This window comes from Chenopodium album, chromosome 27, assembly GCF_948465745.1.
Source record: "Chenopodium album chromosome 27, dcCheAlbu1.1, whole genome shotgun sequence".
In the NCBI taxonomy this organism is placed as follows: Eukaryota; Viridiplantae; Streptophyta; class Magnoliopsida; order Caryophyllales; family Amaranthaceae; genus Chenopodium; species Chenopodium album.
In genome coordinates this window covers 1,064,423-1,081,980 of record NC_137860.1, presented here as the reverse complement: position 1 = coordinate 1,081,980, position 17,558 = coordinate 1,064,423, and the positions used below count along the sequence as shown (strand labels likewise).

Here is a 17,558-nt window from a genome sequence, read left to right as displayed (position 1 = left end):
TACACAATTGATACAACCGTACAAGCGTACAACAATGATTCTAGCCATAGAAAATTACTTTTCCACAATTTTTTTTTTTTTGGTGAACTCTGTTCCTCAATCTATACTTGAACATTTTTCAAGTCACAACTTTAATTATTTATATTCCGAATTCTCTATAAATTAAAACTACGGTATAAATAGTCAAATCTAACAAGAGCACACATAAGTCACGTAATTGTGTACAAGTATATATAAATATAATAGAATTAAAAAAACAAAATACTAAAAAATTTATTACCTCCAGTCCAAATTACTCGCAATTTTGAATATTACTTGTGGGATATAAAATATTCCAAAGTTGCGACTTGCGAGTAATTTGGACCAGATACAGTATTCATTAAAAAAAAAATTTTAAAAAAAAACTTATTTTAATCCACCAAACAACAACCCTCTTGTATAGATTCTTTGATCTATATATAGACTTGCTCTACACCCAAAGTCTTCATTCTTGAATTCCCCTTCTTTCTCTCTCTTTCTCATTCATCACTTTCTCTCTCTTGAATCTTTCTCTTCCTATTAATAACCAAAAAAAAATGTCTCAATTGAATGATCTCATTAACCTTGATCTCTCAGAAACATCTGAGAAAATTATTGCTGAATACATATGGTATCATTAATCAATCAAACCTTTTTCTTTGATTTTCTTCTTTATCTCACTCTGTTTGTTTTATGAATAATTTTAATATAATTTGTTCGTCGATGAACGACTAATAAATTTTTTTCAATCTCAGGATTGGAGGATCTGGTTTGGATATGAGAAGCAAAGCAAGGGTATATACATTTTTTTTTTTTGAATATTTTATTCTATTTCTTATTCAGTTATTTTGAATTTATATTATTTTTTGATCGTATATTCAATCATTTTGACTTTATTTTTTTTTTTATCGGGTTTAAAAGTACTTCGTATATGATAGTAAAATAAAATAAAATTTTCGCGTAAATGTAACAGACTTTGCCAGGGCCAGTGAGTGATCCCGCAAAATTGCCAAAATGGAATTACGATGGATCAAGCACCAATCAAGCCCCTGGTGATGACAGTGAAGTCATCATTTAGTAAGTTTATTAATAATCTTAATTATTTTTGTGATTTTTTTTTTTTTTTTTTTTTTTAATTTGATTGTATTATTACTGTGCTAACTATGAGTTGTTTTGTTTAATTATTGATGCTATTTTTTAATTGATAAATAAATTTAAGATAATTTTTTTTAAGGTTGAGGCGCGGAGTTTGTTACACTTTTTGTCCCAAAAATATCCTCGTTTGATCTCGAGATACCCATTATTTAAAAAGAAAATAAATTATTATTCCGTATAATTACAGATTAATTTATCAATTTTTTTTAATCATAATAGTCATTAAGTTTTAACAAAATCAATGACTTAAATGCCATATTTCAGTGATAAGCGGAAACTGATATTGGCACACCTTCACCTGGAAGAAGTATAGAATAACGCGCTTTCACAGTTCGTGTGTTTAAATCACTTTTTAGTGTGCCATAATTATTTTAATAATCTCTTTTATTAAACAAGTTAGCCGGAAAAATTTATATCAAGTAAATAAAACTTAAAATTAAATAAAAAAATGTGCGGGATGATGGTAATTGTTCACTAATATGATTAATAACAGCTGGCTTAGTGGAATTTATTTTGATTTATAAAGTTTATGGAAAATAAAAAAGGATACTTTAATTGAATAAAATTGATTAATATCCAAAAATAAAAAAATACTCGTAGATACAAAATTACAAATTCAACGTTGAAAAAGAATCAATTGACAAAATTTGTTGGAAGTATTTGAAAGATTCTTATTAATTTTGAGAATCAGTATTTAATTTGTGTGATCAGTTGTGTGCGGTGGGTTAATATAGTCATAATTATAACCAGCTGTTTTTGGGGACCTATCAAATATGGTTAAATGTACCTTTATTTTTTAATTAAAAATTAAGTCAAGTTACTTTGCAATTTGGCAACATGCTAGTAATATAATTGCTCAGGTGGTTTCACAAACTGTATAGGATTGTGAGACTGACATTGTTGTTGTGGTAAAATCGCTGCATCATACTCTATTCGTTTTAGAATAATTGGCACAGTTCTTTCATTTCTGTTATTAAATCGATACTAAGGGCACTGATAGTACTATACTATCAGTCTATGGTCGTTTTCTACCATCAAGATCAATTACGATTTAACGAGCCTAAAGTTAATTGCTAACTTTAACAAGGATTGCTTATTGGTTTATTGCAAAAGAGGGACTATTCAACTATTGTATTGATTTAATTGATTCGAGTGGTTGAATGTGTTTACTAGTTGTAAAATATTGTACTACTCCACTTGCTATAGGTCTTTGTTTGTATGCTTGTAAAATGTAAACTATTGTTGTTATTGCAATTAATGCCCATACATCTAATAATAGTACACTAGCTAGTTGAAATTGTTAATTATATACACTAAGGTACAATTCTACAATGGTTAAATTTGAAATTGTTTCCATTTCTAATCAATATTTATTTGCAATTTTAATCAGCCCTCAAGCTATATTCAAGGATCCATTCAGAAGAGGAAACAATATCCTGGTGAGTTGTCTTCATTTCGAAAAGGAATATGATATATACAGCTCAAGAGCTTACTATATGTGAAAAGTCAAAGTTATAAATATTTTAATTTTATTATAGTGACCAATCAAAACCGCTTATTTAATGACAATTATTTACAAGGTCACCAAAATATCATTCACTACAATAGGAAATTAGGAAAAAGGATTTTTTTATTTTTTATTTTTTAAAGAATAAAAGTTATGTTGACATGTATTGCATTATGTATTTATAAAATACTATTCCAACAAAAACAAACAAGTACAAAGAGGACAACTTAAGTTAGTACGTGATAATGAATTAATGATTTTATTTACTCTGTATTTTATTTGTATTTTGACGGCCTTACAAAGATGTTACATTAATAATGTAACAGGTTATGTGTGATGCATACACCCCAGCTGGTGAGCCAATTCCAACAAACAAGAGGTACAATGCTGAGAAGATCTTTAGCCATCCCGACGTTGCTGCTGAGGAGCCATGGTACCATTTTTCATCCTTATACTCCTTTTCTTCGCGATTCTTCGGAATATACAAATTTATCACGCTCCATTTTTACAAAAGAAATTGTTATATTATGAGTATTTTTAGCTGTTAGCTTTTATACATCATGGTATATTTAGAATCTATTAGTTGATAAATTTATCACAATTCATTTTACTACGTAATAATATTATTACTACTAGTATGATTTTGATTTAGTCAAAATTTCAAAAGATAATTAATTAAATGAAAGTTTGTTACACTCTTTAGTTGATACTCTTTAAACTAGAATCTTTTATAGTGTGACACTAAAATTGTACAATATTAATGAAGACGTACGAAAGATACATTCAACTTTGGCTAGTGGAGCTCAACTAATTATAAGTGTTTAATGTGGGTCCTACTGTATAATGTTAAATTGACTTGGTCAGTTTTAAAGCTCATCATCTTATGAAAGTCACCAAACTTTTTAATTAATTTTTTTTTGTTGCGTATTTATGGAAAACAACCTTATTCAACGGTTGGTGGCTTGGTGCATATAAAAATAATGAATAAACAACGGTCCATATTGTTACCTTTTTTTTTTTTTTTTTTTTTTTTTTTTTTTTTTTTTTTTTTTGTGGGAGGTCTATATTGTTACTTGCTACTCCCTCACTAATGTGCTTAAATTATTTAATATGAAATTTTTTAATTAAAGAGATTGCTTTCCAAATTTGGGAGTAAATAATGTTTCCCACGTCAAGTTGTGATAGTCTTAATCATAAATGTTTAATTGTCAAAGGGAGTGATGTTATAAGAAGTACTTCGTATAATTTAAAAGGTAAGTGAGTTTGTTACTTCAAGTAATAAGTTGTAATTACGTTTTGAGCTTAAAAAGGTGCATTTTAGCTAACAATCTATTTTTCAAAGTTTTAATCGCAATTTGTTTTTAACCTTCATATGCTAGATCAAATGAACATGGTGAATTTCCCGCAAATTTATGTACCGTAATTACTACATTTAACATAAGAATCATGGGACTTTGTAAGATGTACCTACATAGTCTAGGTACTACGAATCTTATAATAGTGGTACTAGGGAAATGATTTTGGCACACCCCTAATTGATTTTGCACACCCCTATGTGAGAAGAGCATAGAAAACTGTGCTCTCACATAGGGGTGTGCCAAAATCAATTGAGGGTGTGCCAAAATCAGTTTCCGTGGCACTACTATCTAGCTTTTGTAATTTAAAGGATGCCGTACTGCACATGTTTATGTCTGAATTGTCCTTTATTTCTTTTGGATTTCACACGTGATTTAGGTTATTTTTGGAGTAGTGTATAATTATAAGGAGAATTCATTTGAATTTGGTTTGGGTTTAGTAATTACAATTAGTATCAACCTCCATTTTTGTACTTTTTATTTTGGTTTGTTTATAAAGTTTTAACAGTTTTAATTATTCCAATGTGGCAAAAACCCTTTACTAATTACCTTTCTAAGCACATACACACTTTCAAAACTTTGTGAAGATTTTATATGCCAATTATCAATCATACTCCACTTATAACTTCTTCAATTTTTTATGCGAATAAACTTGCACTAATTTTATCTATTTCTTTTTACCGCTTTTTACTTTCTTATTCTTATCTTATCCACCGTTTTCTTATATTCACTCACTTCTCCTAAAATCACAAGAATACTACATCATTCAATTTATAAAAACCGGACTGATAGATTGTGATCGATAATGAAAACTTATAAAGAAACAGAAAACTGAAAACATGTCCATCGTGATCCCCAAATAGGTGACACGATGGGTTCTATGCCTTTTGGCCTCTATATACATTTTCTTTCCACCTTTAGCTTGTGCACAATTATACTTGGCTAGTTTTGCCGTCGGTGTTATTGCTCCTTTATCAAAACAAACAAATTAAGACATTTTACATTTGTACTCTATTCTATTTGTTTTGATCTGTTGTAAGAAAAATTGTCAAATAATTTAAGGATAACATGTGAATCATAATTTTGTAGCTGTCTTCTAGTACGGTGTACTTGATAAGTGAAGTGTTCACACATCATGTTAGGTAGGGTTTTTGGAGTGCCTATCTTTTTAGTTTTGTGCACTTATCAATCTAAGTATTATGCCTTTGTAATTTAATATGGTACCACTCGTTTATTTATCGGATGGTACGTCGTTTTCGTTGATCTACAAATGTCACGTCTTGCCTTTGCTTTATGCTATTGCTTTTTTATCAACAACTATATTGTGTCGAAATTTTTTTGGTATTAATAATGGGAAATTCGTGTAATAGTAGAAAGGGACCTAATAACCTTGTTACATCTTGAAAGCAGTATAGAATAATAGGGTGCCAGTTTTTAATGCTCGTGATAACTCTTTTAGACTATTAAGTATGTGTTCTGTATCATTAACTCTCTGCTAAAAATATACATTGCCAAAGACGCCATTCACTCTTTTTACAAACGTGTATTACGTGATTATTTGGTTAATCATATGAAGTACTACTTATAAGTTATAGGGCGTTTCATTCCTGGGAAGTGCCATTAGATTTGATGCTAAGGAAATCCAGAATTGAGAACATAACACTTTGTAGATATAGACATTTTTCTCATTAATAGTCCTTTTTTTGTGGTTAATTGAGAAGTATTTTATTGAACATTTGCGTGTATTCGAACTGTTCAGGTATGGCATTGAACAAGAATATACACTCCTTCAGAAGGATGTTAACTGGCCTCTTGGATGGCCTGTTGGTGGCTTCCCTGGTCCTCAGGTAATTTAGCAAATAATCATGTGTCACTTGTAACAAACTCTTGTTATATGTTTGCTTTTGCGCATGTTTAAGCACTCGCGTCTACTAGTGATCTAAGATTTTGTGCAATGGTTTATGGTTCATGTAGGGGCCATACTATTGTGGTGTAGGGGCTGATAAATCATTTGGCCGAGACATTGTGGATGCTCACTACAAGGCCTGCATCTATGCTGGTATTGATATCAGTGGAATTAACGGCGAAGTCATGCCAGGACAGGTATGAAATTCCCTTTTCTAAGACTCTAAGCATCCAAATTTCTTCATTTTTGTTTAGTATTTACCTCTGCATTAGCCTCAAATCATCGTTCTATAACGAACGCCTTTTTATTCCTCGTTTTCAACATTTCATGCAGACTGACCAAGTAACTCTGTTAGTCTGTACTGTCTGCTTCATGCTTTGGTGAAAAATTAGCTATTTTAGTTGATTTGTTTAACTAGTACTCTATGCCAACCTTGTTAGTTTCCCTGTTCATAACATTATTTGCTGTTTAAGTTATGCTTGCTGTGATCTTTCATGTAGTGGGAGTTCCAAGTTGGTCCTACTGTTGGAATTTCATCTGGTGATCAAGTCTGGGTTGCTAGATACATTCTCGAGGTATTCTTTTCTTCTTTTCCTTACTCGTCCCTGTTCGCTCCTTTATTCTTTCCCCTTTTATCTCTGCATCTAATCCATTGTTGATTAAATGAACAGCGAATTGCTGAGATTGCTGGAGTAGTTGTTTCTTTCGACCCCAAACCAGTGAAGGTTCGCCATATTCTATTTCCCTTTGTTGTAATTCTTTGCACGTTTAGCTAATATATAGGGGGAAAAAAATCATCCAAGAGATTGTCCATGAACGAGAAATTTTGAATATTTTTTTTGTAATTTGTGTTCGTCTCAAAACAAACAGGGTGACTGGAACGGTGCTGGTGCTCACACCAACTACAGGTAACTATAAGTTCCTGCTTTATACAAGTATCAATAGAATGTTCGAGGTTGAAATTAGACTTTAGATTTCATGCTTGTAACTTTATTGTATGTATCATTTTTTCAGCACTAAGTCGATGAGGAGTGATGGTGGGATCGATGTTATTAAGAAAGCCATCGAGAAGTTGAGCCTCCGTCACAAGGAGCACATTGCTGCTTACGGAGAAGGCAACGAGAGGAGGCTCACTGGTCGTCATGAGACAGCTGACATCACCAAGTTCTCCTGGGTAAATTTCATCATAACTTTAATCAAGCATTAGCTTATTTTCACTATAAAAACTAGTACAAAGTACTAAATAGTAGAACTGCATGTCATGCTGATTTATTGTGATCAGAATCTTGTTTTTAAGTATTTGCTTATAATTTGCTGTAAATGCTTCAAATTTCAGGGTGTTGCAAATAGGGGTGCCTCTGTTCGTGTTGGTCGTGACACAGAGAAAGATGGCAAAGGTGTGTAATTCTGAACATCCTTGCTCTACTTGGTGTTTGAGATTAATAAGCACGATAGTAATTGACAAATTTTCAAAAGTTGGTACTGATAGTAATTCGTTGTTCATACATGTATGAATTACATTCATGTGTAATATCGATAGTAGGGTATGAATAGGTGCGATAATTGTAAGTTTTATTTATCGAGGAAATTGGCAATGGAAATCTAAAGTTGTGTACGTACATTGTTGCATCAACAGGTTACTTTGAGGACCGAAGGCCAGCATCAAACATGGATCCTTACGTGGTTACCTCCATGATTGCCGAAACAACCATCCTTGGGAAGGCTGATGCTTGATTGCAAGGTTTTGACAAATTTAGTTGGGGCAATTCAACATTTATGATTATGTGAATTTGGATTATCTTTGGTGTTGAATTTGTGGTTAGACTACCTATGTATTGTGAACCTAGTACTAGCAGTACTACTTTGTCATGTCACAACAATAATTTTTCATTAAGTTGGAATTTATTTTGTATTCATGGTTTGTGCTTCCCTCTTTTACGGGAACTTTTCAATGTCGTAAAATGATAAAAGTCAAATTTCTAATAACTTAGTGTACTATACCCAAAAACTATGGTAGAGTACACCTTATTTTTCACTTATGTCAAATCCACATAAAAGCTATGTAAACATCAAAATGAAATATGTATGTAGTTCATCTGATGGATGTGGAGACCCGACCCAAACAACTTTCCCCCCAGACCCGATTTGCAAGTTGTTTGGGTCCAATTTAGTCCAATTGGGCCTAGTCCATAAATGACCCAATTAAAAGCCCAAGGTCAAGGTTCAACTCTCCATTTGTGCCAAAGTCAGGATCAGTCAAACAAAGCAAGTCAACTGGGCCAAGGCCCACTTCTCCAATATGAGCAAAGGAGCCTTCAATATCACCATTTTACATTCATTCACATAAAGCCTCAAGCAATTAATTCTCTTGCATAGCTTTCTCTCTCTACACATTAACTGACTTTAGTATTGGAGGGGCCTTCCTCGGCAATACCCTCGAGGCTAATTTACGTGTGTTTGCTGTGCAGGAAATCCTCGGCCCAACATCACTTGGACCGAGCCCAGTCTTCACCACTTCATTGGACTTTCGGCAAGGTCCCATTGTTTTCACCCGAAACACATGATATTGTAGGCTTTGTTCATGTCATTATTGAAAAAACAACGATGTGACAGGGTTAGTATTGAGCATTTAGGTTCCAACTTCCAAGTTGCAATTCACTCATAAACCTTGAAGCTCAGATCATCTTATGAACCTTGAAGATAATCTTGAAGATTATAAAAAAATGTTACTCATAAACCTTGAAGATTATCAACACTCTTATGAATCGTGTGAAGACAATTATAACCATTAAAATATTTGTTTACCCATATTGATATAATGTCAATTGTCTTTAAGTTTTTCCTTAGTTATTACTTCCTCCGTTTCTTTTTAGTTGACACGTTTTGACTTTAACACTATTCATTCACCTCCCTTTGACCGTGTTTTGTGCTCTATACGTAATGAAAAATATAGTCGTGTGGGATCTTGTTAGATTCGTCACGTTATATACTTTTATAAGTATCAACTTTTCATAATTTTGCTTATCGATAATTAAAGATATTAATAATTGAATAAGTGCATTGACAAGCGTGACTAAAGAAACGTCTCAACTAAAAAGAAACGGAGGAAGTATAATTTAACGATTTAATGTTTATGATTACTGTTTGGACAATTAGGGGGTATTTGGTTCACATAATTAAGGTATACGGTATGGTTTAGAATGGTTTAAACCCCAACCTTATGTTTTTTTTTAGAGCCACAAGCACGGGTGATGAGAATCGATCCCAAGATGTTTTGAAACCGGGAGGGGAGCTCTAACCACTTGAGCTATCCATCACCCTCACCCCTACCTTCTGTTTGTTTTGTGATTTTAAGAGTTTCCAACCCATACCTCAAACCCCAAATGTATAGGGTTTACAAACCTTAGGGAGAAGGTGGGTTTGGCTCATTTCCATACCTTTAGATATCAAAGGATTTTTTGACTTTTACCACCAAAAAAAATCAAAAAAATGTTTTTTACCACTAAAACTTCTAAAATTTTTATTTTACCACCAAATAAAAATTAAAAGTTGTTTTTTACCACCTGTCGTCAAATACCTAACGGAATTTTTTAAATTCTTCGATTTTCGTGTCAAACACATGCTCTTTAAGGGTTTTGGGGGGCACTTTGGGCCTATGGAACCAATTTGAGGTCAGAATTGACAAAAAATGATCGAAAATGCCTCGTTTTGCGTGTTTAAAAAAACCTCGATTTGCGTGAACACGCAAAATGAGGCATTTCCGATAATTTTTTGTCAATTTTGACCTCAAATTGGACCCATAGGGCCAAAGTGCCCCCCTAAACCCATGAAAAACATATTTTGCGCACGAAATTCGAAGGAAATTTTTTTAAGCCGTTAGATTTAACGGTTTTCTTGCCGTTTGGTGGTAAAAAACAATTTTTAGAAATTTTTTTGGTGGTAAAATAAAAGTTTTAGAAGTTTTGGTGGTAAAAAACAATTTTTTGATTTTTTTTGGTGGTAAAAGTCAAAATTTCCGATATCAAATAAAAGAAAAAAAATTGCATTATATAATCATACCAAACGTATGGTATTTAGAATCAAGTTCCAAACCTATACCACTATGGTTTCATTATTGATTCCAACCCATACCAGTTTGCGAACCAAACGCCCCCTTATACCTTTTCAAATGTTTATTTACTAATTTGCCCTTATTAACGTTATTTGTTTTTTTTTAACAAAAAAAAACCTTTAAAGAATAGTGTGCGGACATCTATACCCTAAAAATATTTATCTACTTATTTTCCTACATTAGTTTGCCACCAACTTCCATTCAAAAAAAAAAAAAAAAGGTTGCCACCACTTGAAGGTAGGGGTGGCAAATGGATCAGGTCGGGTCATTTTCGTGTTCGGGTCATTTCGGGTTCGGGTTGAAACCCCCTGACCTGAACCTGATCTGTTTAGCATTTCGGGTCGAAGTTCTTGACCCTAACCTGATTTATTCGGGTTCGGGTCAACCCGAAGTTGACCTTATTTAACCTGATTTTTTTTTTTTTTTGGGTAGATTAAAGAAAATTTATTACCAATAAAAATCTTTAAAACAAAAATAAATCAATACAAGTTGAATCTCAACTTTAAATCTGTAAATTATAAATAAATTTAAATGTAATAAATTTACAACCAAAACTTCCAATTAAAGGGATTTGAAACTTAAATTTACAACAAAATTTTAACTTCTCAAAATCCTTCACAAGCTGGTTTGCTGTTCGTTCTTTCCTTCAAACAATAACAAAAACACATCAATAAATATTCAAGTCATCAATTTAGATTTTATAAAATACAAAATCAACTTTCAATAATATGTATATTAAATTCCAAAACAATTCAAACCATAAACACTACGACAAAGTAGTAGAAAGTAGAGTAATTTTCACAATTTCATAAATAGCCATCTTAAAATAAGAAATATCAAATCAAACAAGTATATCTAGATATTAAAATACAAGCTAAGAACATCTAGATGTAAAAAAATTAATAACTGATGATGAATTCGAATATAAACAGCAAATGACTTCGAAATTAAACAAAAATTAACATGTTAAAAACGAAAAAAAAAACCGAAAGCATGTAAATTAATTCAAGAGGAAAATTACCTTGAGATGAAGGAGAAGGTTAAAGGAATGATTGTAGGACCGAAGGGAAGGAGTGAAGGAGACACAAGTGAGGCAATGAGACAAGGAGAGAGAAAGAAACGCGGCTGTTTGCCTGAGAAGGAGAATGTGAGGATTTTAGGGTTTTTCTCTTTTTATAAGGTGGATTTTTGGGCTTGGGCTTAAGAGTTATTTCCGTTTTTTCTTGTTCGTTCGTTCTTTTTTTTTTTTTTTTTTTTTTTTTTTTTTTTTCTCGGGTTAGATGGGTCATTTTCGGGTTGAAAATTTCAACCTTAACCTAACCCATTTAATTATCAGGTCGGGTTCATGTCGACCCATTTCAGTTTTCGGGTCAGAAATCTCAACCCAAACCCGCTATTTTCAGGTCGGGTTCGGGTCGTGTTTTCGGGTTGGGTCAGTTTTTGCCAGCCCTACTTGAAGGAGCTTCCCGAAAATGACTACCTATAGCACGCATTAGTTACCCTAATGTTTATAAAAATGCTATGCAGACTAAGATTTTATACTCGTAATTAGTTTTGTACCATGTCGTGATTTATTTACAAAATTGTCATTAAAATATTTTCATTCTTTTTCATTTTTTTTTAAAATCTAATATATATAAATAAAGTAGGCATTTTTGGAGAGCATTGGGAGCGCCACATAAGAAAAGGTATATTTTCGACCAATTAAAAATTAGATTTCTATTTTATTTTAGAATTAAAAAAAATCACTTGCCACCTAAACAAAAGTGACGAATGAAATTTTAAATTTTTGCCACGTAGGTAAAAATGACGAATAGTAATTTATTAGGATTTTAATTATTTAACAACACTAAATTTTATCATTTATATTTGTTACAAAACTAAAAATTATCTTTAGATATTAGGATTTATATTATTTTAAAAACTAAAAATTATATTTTGATATTTAAAAAATATAAATTATCATTTGATGTTAATGGTTTTATGTAAATATCTGATGATATGATATTTTCATACAAATTTTTTAAAACTTATAATGCAAGAAAACAATTAAGATATCACCAAAAAAATATTTATATACAAAATGTATATAAATATTCGTGCATCGCACGCCACATAAGCAAAACTAATATTTCGACCAATGAAAAATTAGATTTATATATTAATTTAGAATTTAAATTTTCAGTCGCCATTTAAGAAAAAATTAACAAATGAAATTTGAGAATTGAAAACAAAAAATAGTAATTTAAGATTTAAATAATGAAAAAAAAACAAAAATTATCTATTATATTATCTTTTACATTAGAATTTATATTATTATAACAAATAATTAGAAATCAAAAAATATATTTTGATTTAATGATTTTATCTAACTATCCGATGAATGAGATAATATTTATTTCAATTTATAAATTCAAGTTCTATATATGTAAAATTTGAATAAGAATAATTTAAAACTTAAAAAATTATTTTATCTTAAACTAATGTTAAAATAATAGAATAGAAAATAAAAAACAAAAAAATTAAGAAATTACAAAAAAAATAAAGTATATATAAAAATGAAATATTTAAAAACCGTGCATCGCACGGGCTTACATCTAGTTTTGAATTATTGGAAGGAAAAAAGGGCTAAAGGGGCATCAAGCTTAAAAAAAAAAAAAGTTCTTTTATCTTGTTTGAAAAGTTAACAAAGATGGTGGAGAAAGAAGTCATTGATACAAGATGAATTCTTGGACTCAGTCTCCGAGTACACATCGCTGCAATTGAAAAATTTCCCCCTTTTCAAAACCCTAATCACTCCAATAGTGATTCAATTTCAATCAAAATCTTCCAAATTCCAATGATTTGACTCCGATTCCACAATTCCGATCACCAAAAACTCCAATGGATTCCTCCGATTCCATTTTTCTGGAGGATTTTGGGCAAAAAGTCGATCTCACTCGCCGAATTCGGGAAGTTCTGGTGAACTACCCTGAGGGAACGACGGTGCTTAAGGAGCTTGTTCAGAATGCCGACGATGCCGGCGCCACTAAGGTCTGCCTTTGCTTGGACCGCCGCTCCCATGGCGGCGAATCGTTGTTATCGAATAGCTTGGTTCAGTGGCAAGGTCCAGCTCTTTTGGCTTACAATGATGCTGCTTTTACTGAGGATGATTTTGTTAGTATTTCTAGAATTGGTGGTAGTACTAAGCATAGCCAAGCTTGGAAGACTGGCCGCTTTGGGTGAGTTTCTTCTTTCTTCTTTTCTTGTTAATTTCTTGAAAATATTATGATCATGTTCATTATGGTTGATTTTGATTAGTATATGATATGATATGATATTGATTGGTAGAATTGATATTGTTGTTGAATTGGTGCAAATTGTTACTTGCCATGACTAAGTATTAGTGCCCTGATATAGTTTACAACCCGAAAACGATAATGTACTACACGATCGAATTTACTTGGGGAAACACAATGCTAGGAATAGTGGAGGTTCTATTGGAGTTGCTTTTTAGATTTATATAAGCTAAGTGATTGGAGCAATACTATGAATCAGAGGTTTTTTTGGTACTTGATTGAAATGGAAGTAGGCATTGTAGTGGGAATGTGTGATTGTTTTTCTTTTGTGTTTACTTAAGATTTTAATTTTATGTTTTATGGTGTTGTTGCTTTAGATTATGTGTTTTGTATCCATGCTATTTGCTTGTCAAACAATGACGGGTCAACTATATTCCTCTATATGAACTGACTAACAATTTCACTGCCAATGGATGCTTGGCTTCTATGGATGTTCAATCCCTACTTTTAGATCATGATATCTAAAAGACATGGTCAAGCTCTTTATCATACTAATAGGTGGCATAGTGCAACAATATTTCTAGGTTCATCAATTTGAGACTTTCTTATGACTTGTTTGAGTTGTTTCATACCAAGGAACAATCAGTAAGCATGGTAGTAAAACTGTATGCTCTCTAACTAGGAACATTAAAAAATTGTCCTCATTTGACTCTTGAGATAAAAAGCAAATTCCATTTCATAGCACCAAAGCATGGTAGGAACTTTACTCTTTTTAATTAATGAACGTCCATTGTAACATTTTGATACAATCTATTTTTAATCCGAATTGTGTGTGTGTGTTTTTTTTCTTTTTAAAAGATTTATTTTCATAACTATCTAATTTATGGTGATGGAGTTTTGTATTCTCGTTAGAGCTGAAGGGATAATTTTCTACAATAGCCTGATGTTTGGGCTGTCAAACGTGACTCTTAAAAGTTACCCACTTTCTACATCCAACATGAAGTTGCCCACTTCATTCACCCAAGACCCAACAACATCTACTTTCCCAAACCTAAAGCCTTCGATGCAATTTTGTGTTGTTTACTGTAGAAAGTGGATGATGTTGTAATTTTTCTCATAGTGCAAAGTTCGTGTCAATAATTGAGACTACTTAAGATTCAAGCTATTAGAGAGGTTATAGCACGCTAACTTGGTGGAGTGAAAGTGAAAGTTGAAGAAAGAGGGATACAATAGCTAATACAATTGAGTATTGCTTTCTTTCACTATATGAAAGTCTATTTTCTTATCTGGAAAACAAGAAAAAGTTTTCCGGATCCCAATCCGATCACCTTTCTCTTATTGACATGGGTTGTTTGTCCTGAAATTCATTAATCCCAATTTTCAAAACACGGTTAGAAAAGTAATTATCTTTGTCATTTAAGTATTGTGAAAAGCCGAAATTTGTAGTGATTGCTATTGTTTTTTGTCAGGGTTGGCTTCAACTCAGTGTACCATTTGACAGACCTACCATCTTTTGTAAGTGGTAAATATGTGGTGCTGTTTGATCCTCAAGGAGTCTATCTTCCTAATGTTTCTGCGTCAAATCCAGGAAAGCGAATAGAGTATGTCAGTTCTTCAGCACTATCGCGCTATAAAGATCAGTTCTTTCCATATTGTGCATTTGGTTGCAATATGAAAAGTACTTTCAATGGAACCCTCTTTCGTTTCCCTCTGAGAAATGCAGAGCAGGCTGCGGAAAGTAAGCTTTCAAGGCAGGCATACTCAGAAGATGATATTTCTTCTATGTTTACTCAGCTTTATGAAGAAGGGGTCTTTTCTTTGCTATTCCTTAAAAGTGTGCTGTCAATTGAAATGTATGTATGGGATGTTGGGGAGACAGTGCCGAGGAAACTATATTCTTGTTCTGTCAGCTCAGCAGATGAAGACGTAATTTCACATCGTCAGTTGCTTTTGAGATTGTCTAAACTGTCCAGCATTTCTACCTTTGAAATGGATTCCTTTAAGTTAGATTTTGTAAGAGAAGCTGCTAGTGGAAGCTCCATTCAGAAGCAGACAGACACCTTTTACATAGTCCAAGCCATGGCTTCATCATCCAGTAGGATTGGATCCTTTGCAGCCAAGGCTTCTAGGGAATATGACATTCACCTTCTACCATGGGCATCCATTGCTGCATGCATTTCTGATGATCCCATAGATGTAAGTTGCTGCATGTAGTAATGATGACTTCATTTTATCATAATTTTTTTTTCTTATTGCTTGCTAGTTTTTCCATGTAACTGGTTGTATATGCTTCCATTTCGTATTGAAGCTCATCCTTCTCCTTCCATTGATTATGTGTTGTCACCTATCATGGATTCCTTACGAAAATGTTATTTGTATGTTAGTGCCTTAAACTGATTGCACCCTAAAGTGTGGTTGAATTTTTGTACCCTAGAGTGTGGCTTCATCTTTGTCATTAGTTGCAAGCATATCTAACTGCTGTTGGTTTTGATACTTACAAATTTAAAAGCGAATATATTTATAGCATTGTGAGAATTGAGAACCATAATCTCGAATGTTAGGGAATACCATGTTTCATTTTAGGTTTCTCTATTTTATTTTATTTTACTTTATTTTTATTTTTATTATTTCTTTTATTTCTCATCATTATTATTTTTAATTTAGAGGGTTAGGCTCACGACTTTTGAAGTGAGTGAAAGCTTTAGTTTGCTTTGGTTTGGGGAATCTCAATTAGTTGTGATGTTCAGTAGGCTTCACACCAGTCATGGCTTTATCCTCTCACATGTGCATAATATGTCTTGTTAGCAATGAGATAGGAAATTTGTCCTTGCATTGTCATGCTGCAATATCATTTTAGGGGTTATATGGATTTTGGTTTGGTATGGAATCAAAAAATACATTGGATTGCACTTTACTCTTTTGTGTTATTTAAGTGTATTGTGTATAATGTTTGAAAGAGCATTATTATTTAGACAATTTTTTTGGCCACATTGTTTTGTTAGGAAAAAAAGAAGTAAATTTTAGCTTGGTCAGGAGTCTTCTTCCCTTTTTTTTCAAAAAAAAAAAAAAAAAAAATTAAAAATAATAATAATAATAGATTGGAGCGAGTGGTGCTTTTAGCTTCTATTTGAGCAGTTGCTCATAGGGCATTCCATTTCGGGCCCCTTTATGATCTATATCTTAACGTTTTCTCTTTGAATATTTTTCCTTGATTTCTGATGGACTTTGGAGGAAACATAGAGTTGCTGATATTAAAGAAAATGAGGTAGAGTAGAATACGTTTATTTCGGCATGTGAGACGTTGATTGGATTATGTATTAGTACAGAAGGTGGAGGGTTGGGATAATGGGTATTAGGAAAGAAACTAAACTTACCAAATACCAATCAGATTTGTTTTGGGAAAAGATATGATGTATCTTTTATTTATTTCTATCTCTTATGTTTTCCTAATTAGATGGGATTTGTAATTTAAAAACTAGATAGATTTTAGGTATATATAATCAATTTAGGATTATTTAGGCTTTAGGAAGAAGTAATATATCCAAATTGATGTGGGTTTCTAGTTTAACCTATATAAGAGGGTTTAGGCTTACTAGAAACTAATGATGATTTTATTAAGGAGGAAAATCATCAAGAGGGTTATTGTCTTATTTAGTAGGAACTTAATAAAACAATATTTTGGTTTGAGGGGAGGAAATCTAAATTTCCTCATAAACATTGTTTCTTTTATTATCGTGTTTTTCTATTAATTTTATATTGTGTTTGAGGGTGAATTCTCAAATCGTTCCATTGCACAAATCCGTTATAACAATGGGGATTTTAAAAGGACATGAGGGAGGTTTTAAATGAAATGGGTGGATGAAGTTTAACATGACATGAAGATAATAGGCTTGTGTGAGAAAAGTCACGCAAAATAGAAGCGAATGGAGGAAGAGGATCCTTCATAGGAGATGTATTCTTGGTACATGCAGCCAATGCCATCCCTTTGGGAATAAGGCTTTGGTTTAGTTGTAGTTCGTTCTTATATCAAAAAGAAAAAAATAAAAATAAAATAGATATCTGGTTTGTTGAGAACTTGAGCCTGAATTTGGTTGAATGATAGGTTGGAATATGAGAATTAACTTGTAGAATTGAAAAGGAACATTGTAGGCGTGATATTTTTTGTTATTATTTGCTTTGATGTTACGTGGAAATATCATGGGATTTTTCCAATGCAAAAACTTCCATT

The 17,558-nt window shown here is 32.2% G+C and overlaps 2 protein-coding genes across 3 annotated transcripts in view; both read left to right on the top strand.

Annotated features, from left to right (window-relative positions):
• The first annotated feature begins 489 nt into the window (after positions 1-489).
• On the top strand, positions 490-7,855 carry LOC145621310 (glutamine synthetase nodule isozyme-like). Its single transcript, XM_081676049.1, has 13 exons — positions 490-649; positions 774-813; positions 992-1,095; positions 2,564-2,612; positions 3,007-3,113; positions 5,795-5,882; positions 6,010-6,138; positions 6,442-6,516; positions 6,613-6,666; positions 6,812-6,849; positions 6,956-7,115; positions 7,278-7,338; positions 7,578-7,855. Exons 1-13 carry the CDS (start codon positions 576-578, stop codon positions 7,673-7,675), a joined length of 1,077 nt encoding a protein of 358 aa, XP_081532175.1. The 5' UTR covers positions 490-575; the 3' UTR covers positions 7,676-7,855.
• A 4,918-nt stretch (positions 7,856-12,773) lies between these two features.
• LOC145621574 (uncharacterized) overlaps positions 12,774-17,558 on the top strand; it is a 29,003-nt gene continuing 24,218 nt past the window's right edge. For both annotated transcript variants that reach the window (XM_081676297.1, XM_081676298.1), the window contains exons 1-2: positions 12,774-13,273; positions 14,800-15,526. In XM_081676297.1, coding sequence (XP_081532423.1) covers positions 12,936-13,273; positions 14,800-15,526 — 1,065 coding nt within the window. In that variant the 5' untranslated portion in view covers positions 12,774-12,935. The remainder of the gene's footprint in view (positions 13,274-14,799; positions 15,527-17,558) is intronic.

What these genes read in the sequence shown, in the direction of transcription:
- LOC145621310 (XM_081676049.1), top strand. Translation starts at nt 576, where the DNA reads ATGTCTCAATTGAATGATCTCATTAACCTTGATCTCTCAGAAACATCT. An exon ending in ATTATTGCTGAATACATATG is followed by an intron (nt 650 to 773) that starts GTATCATTAATC and finishes TTTCAATCTCAG; the next exon opens with GATTGGAGGATCTGGTTTGG. An exon ending in GACAGTGAAGTCATCATTTA is followed by an intron (nt 1,096 to 2,563) that starts GTAAGTTTATTA and finishes AATTTTAATCAG; the next exon opens with CCCTCAAGCTATATTCAAGG.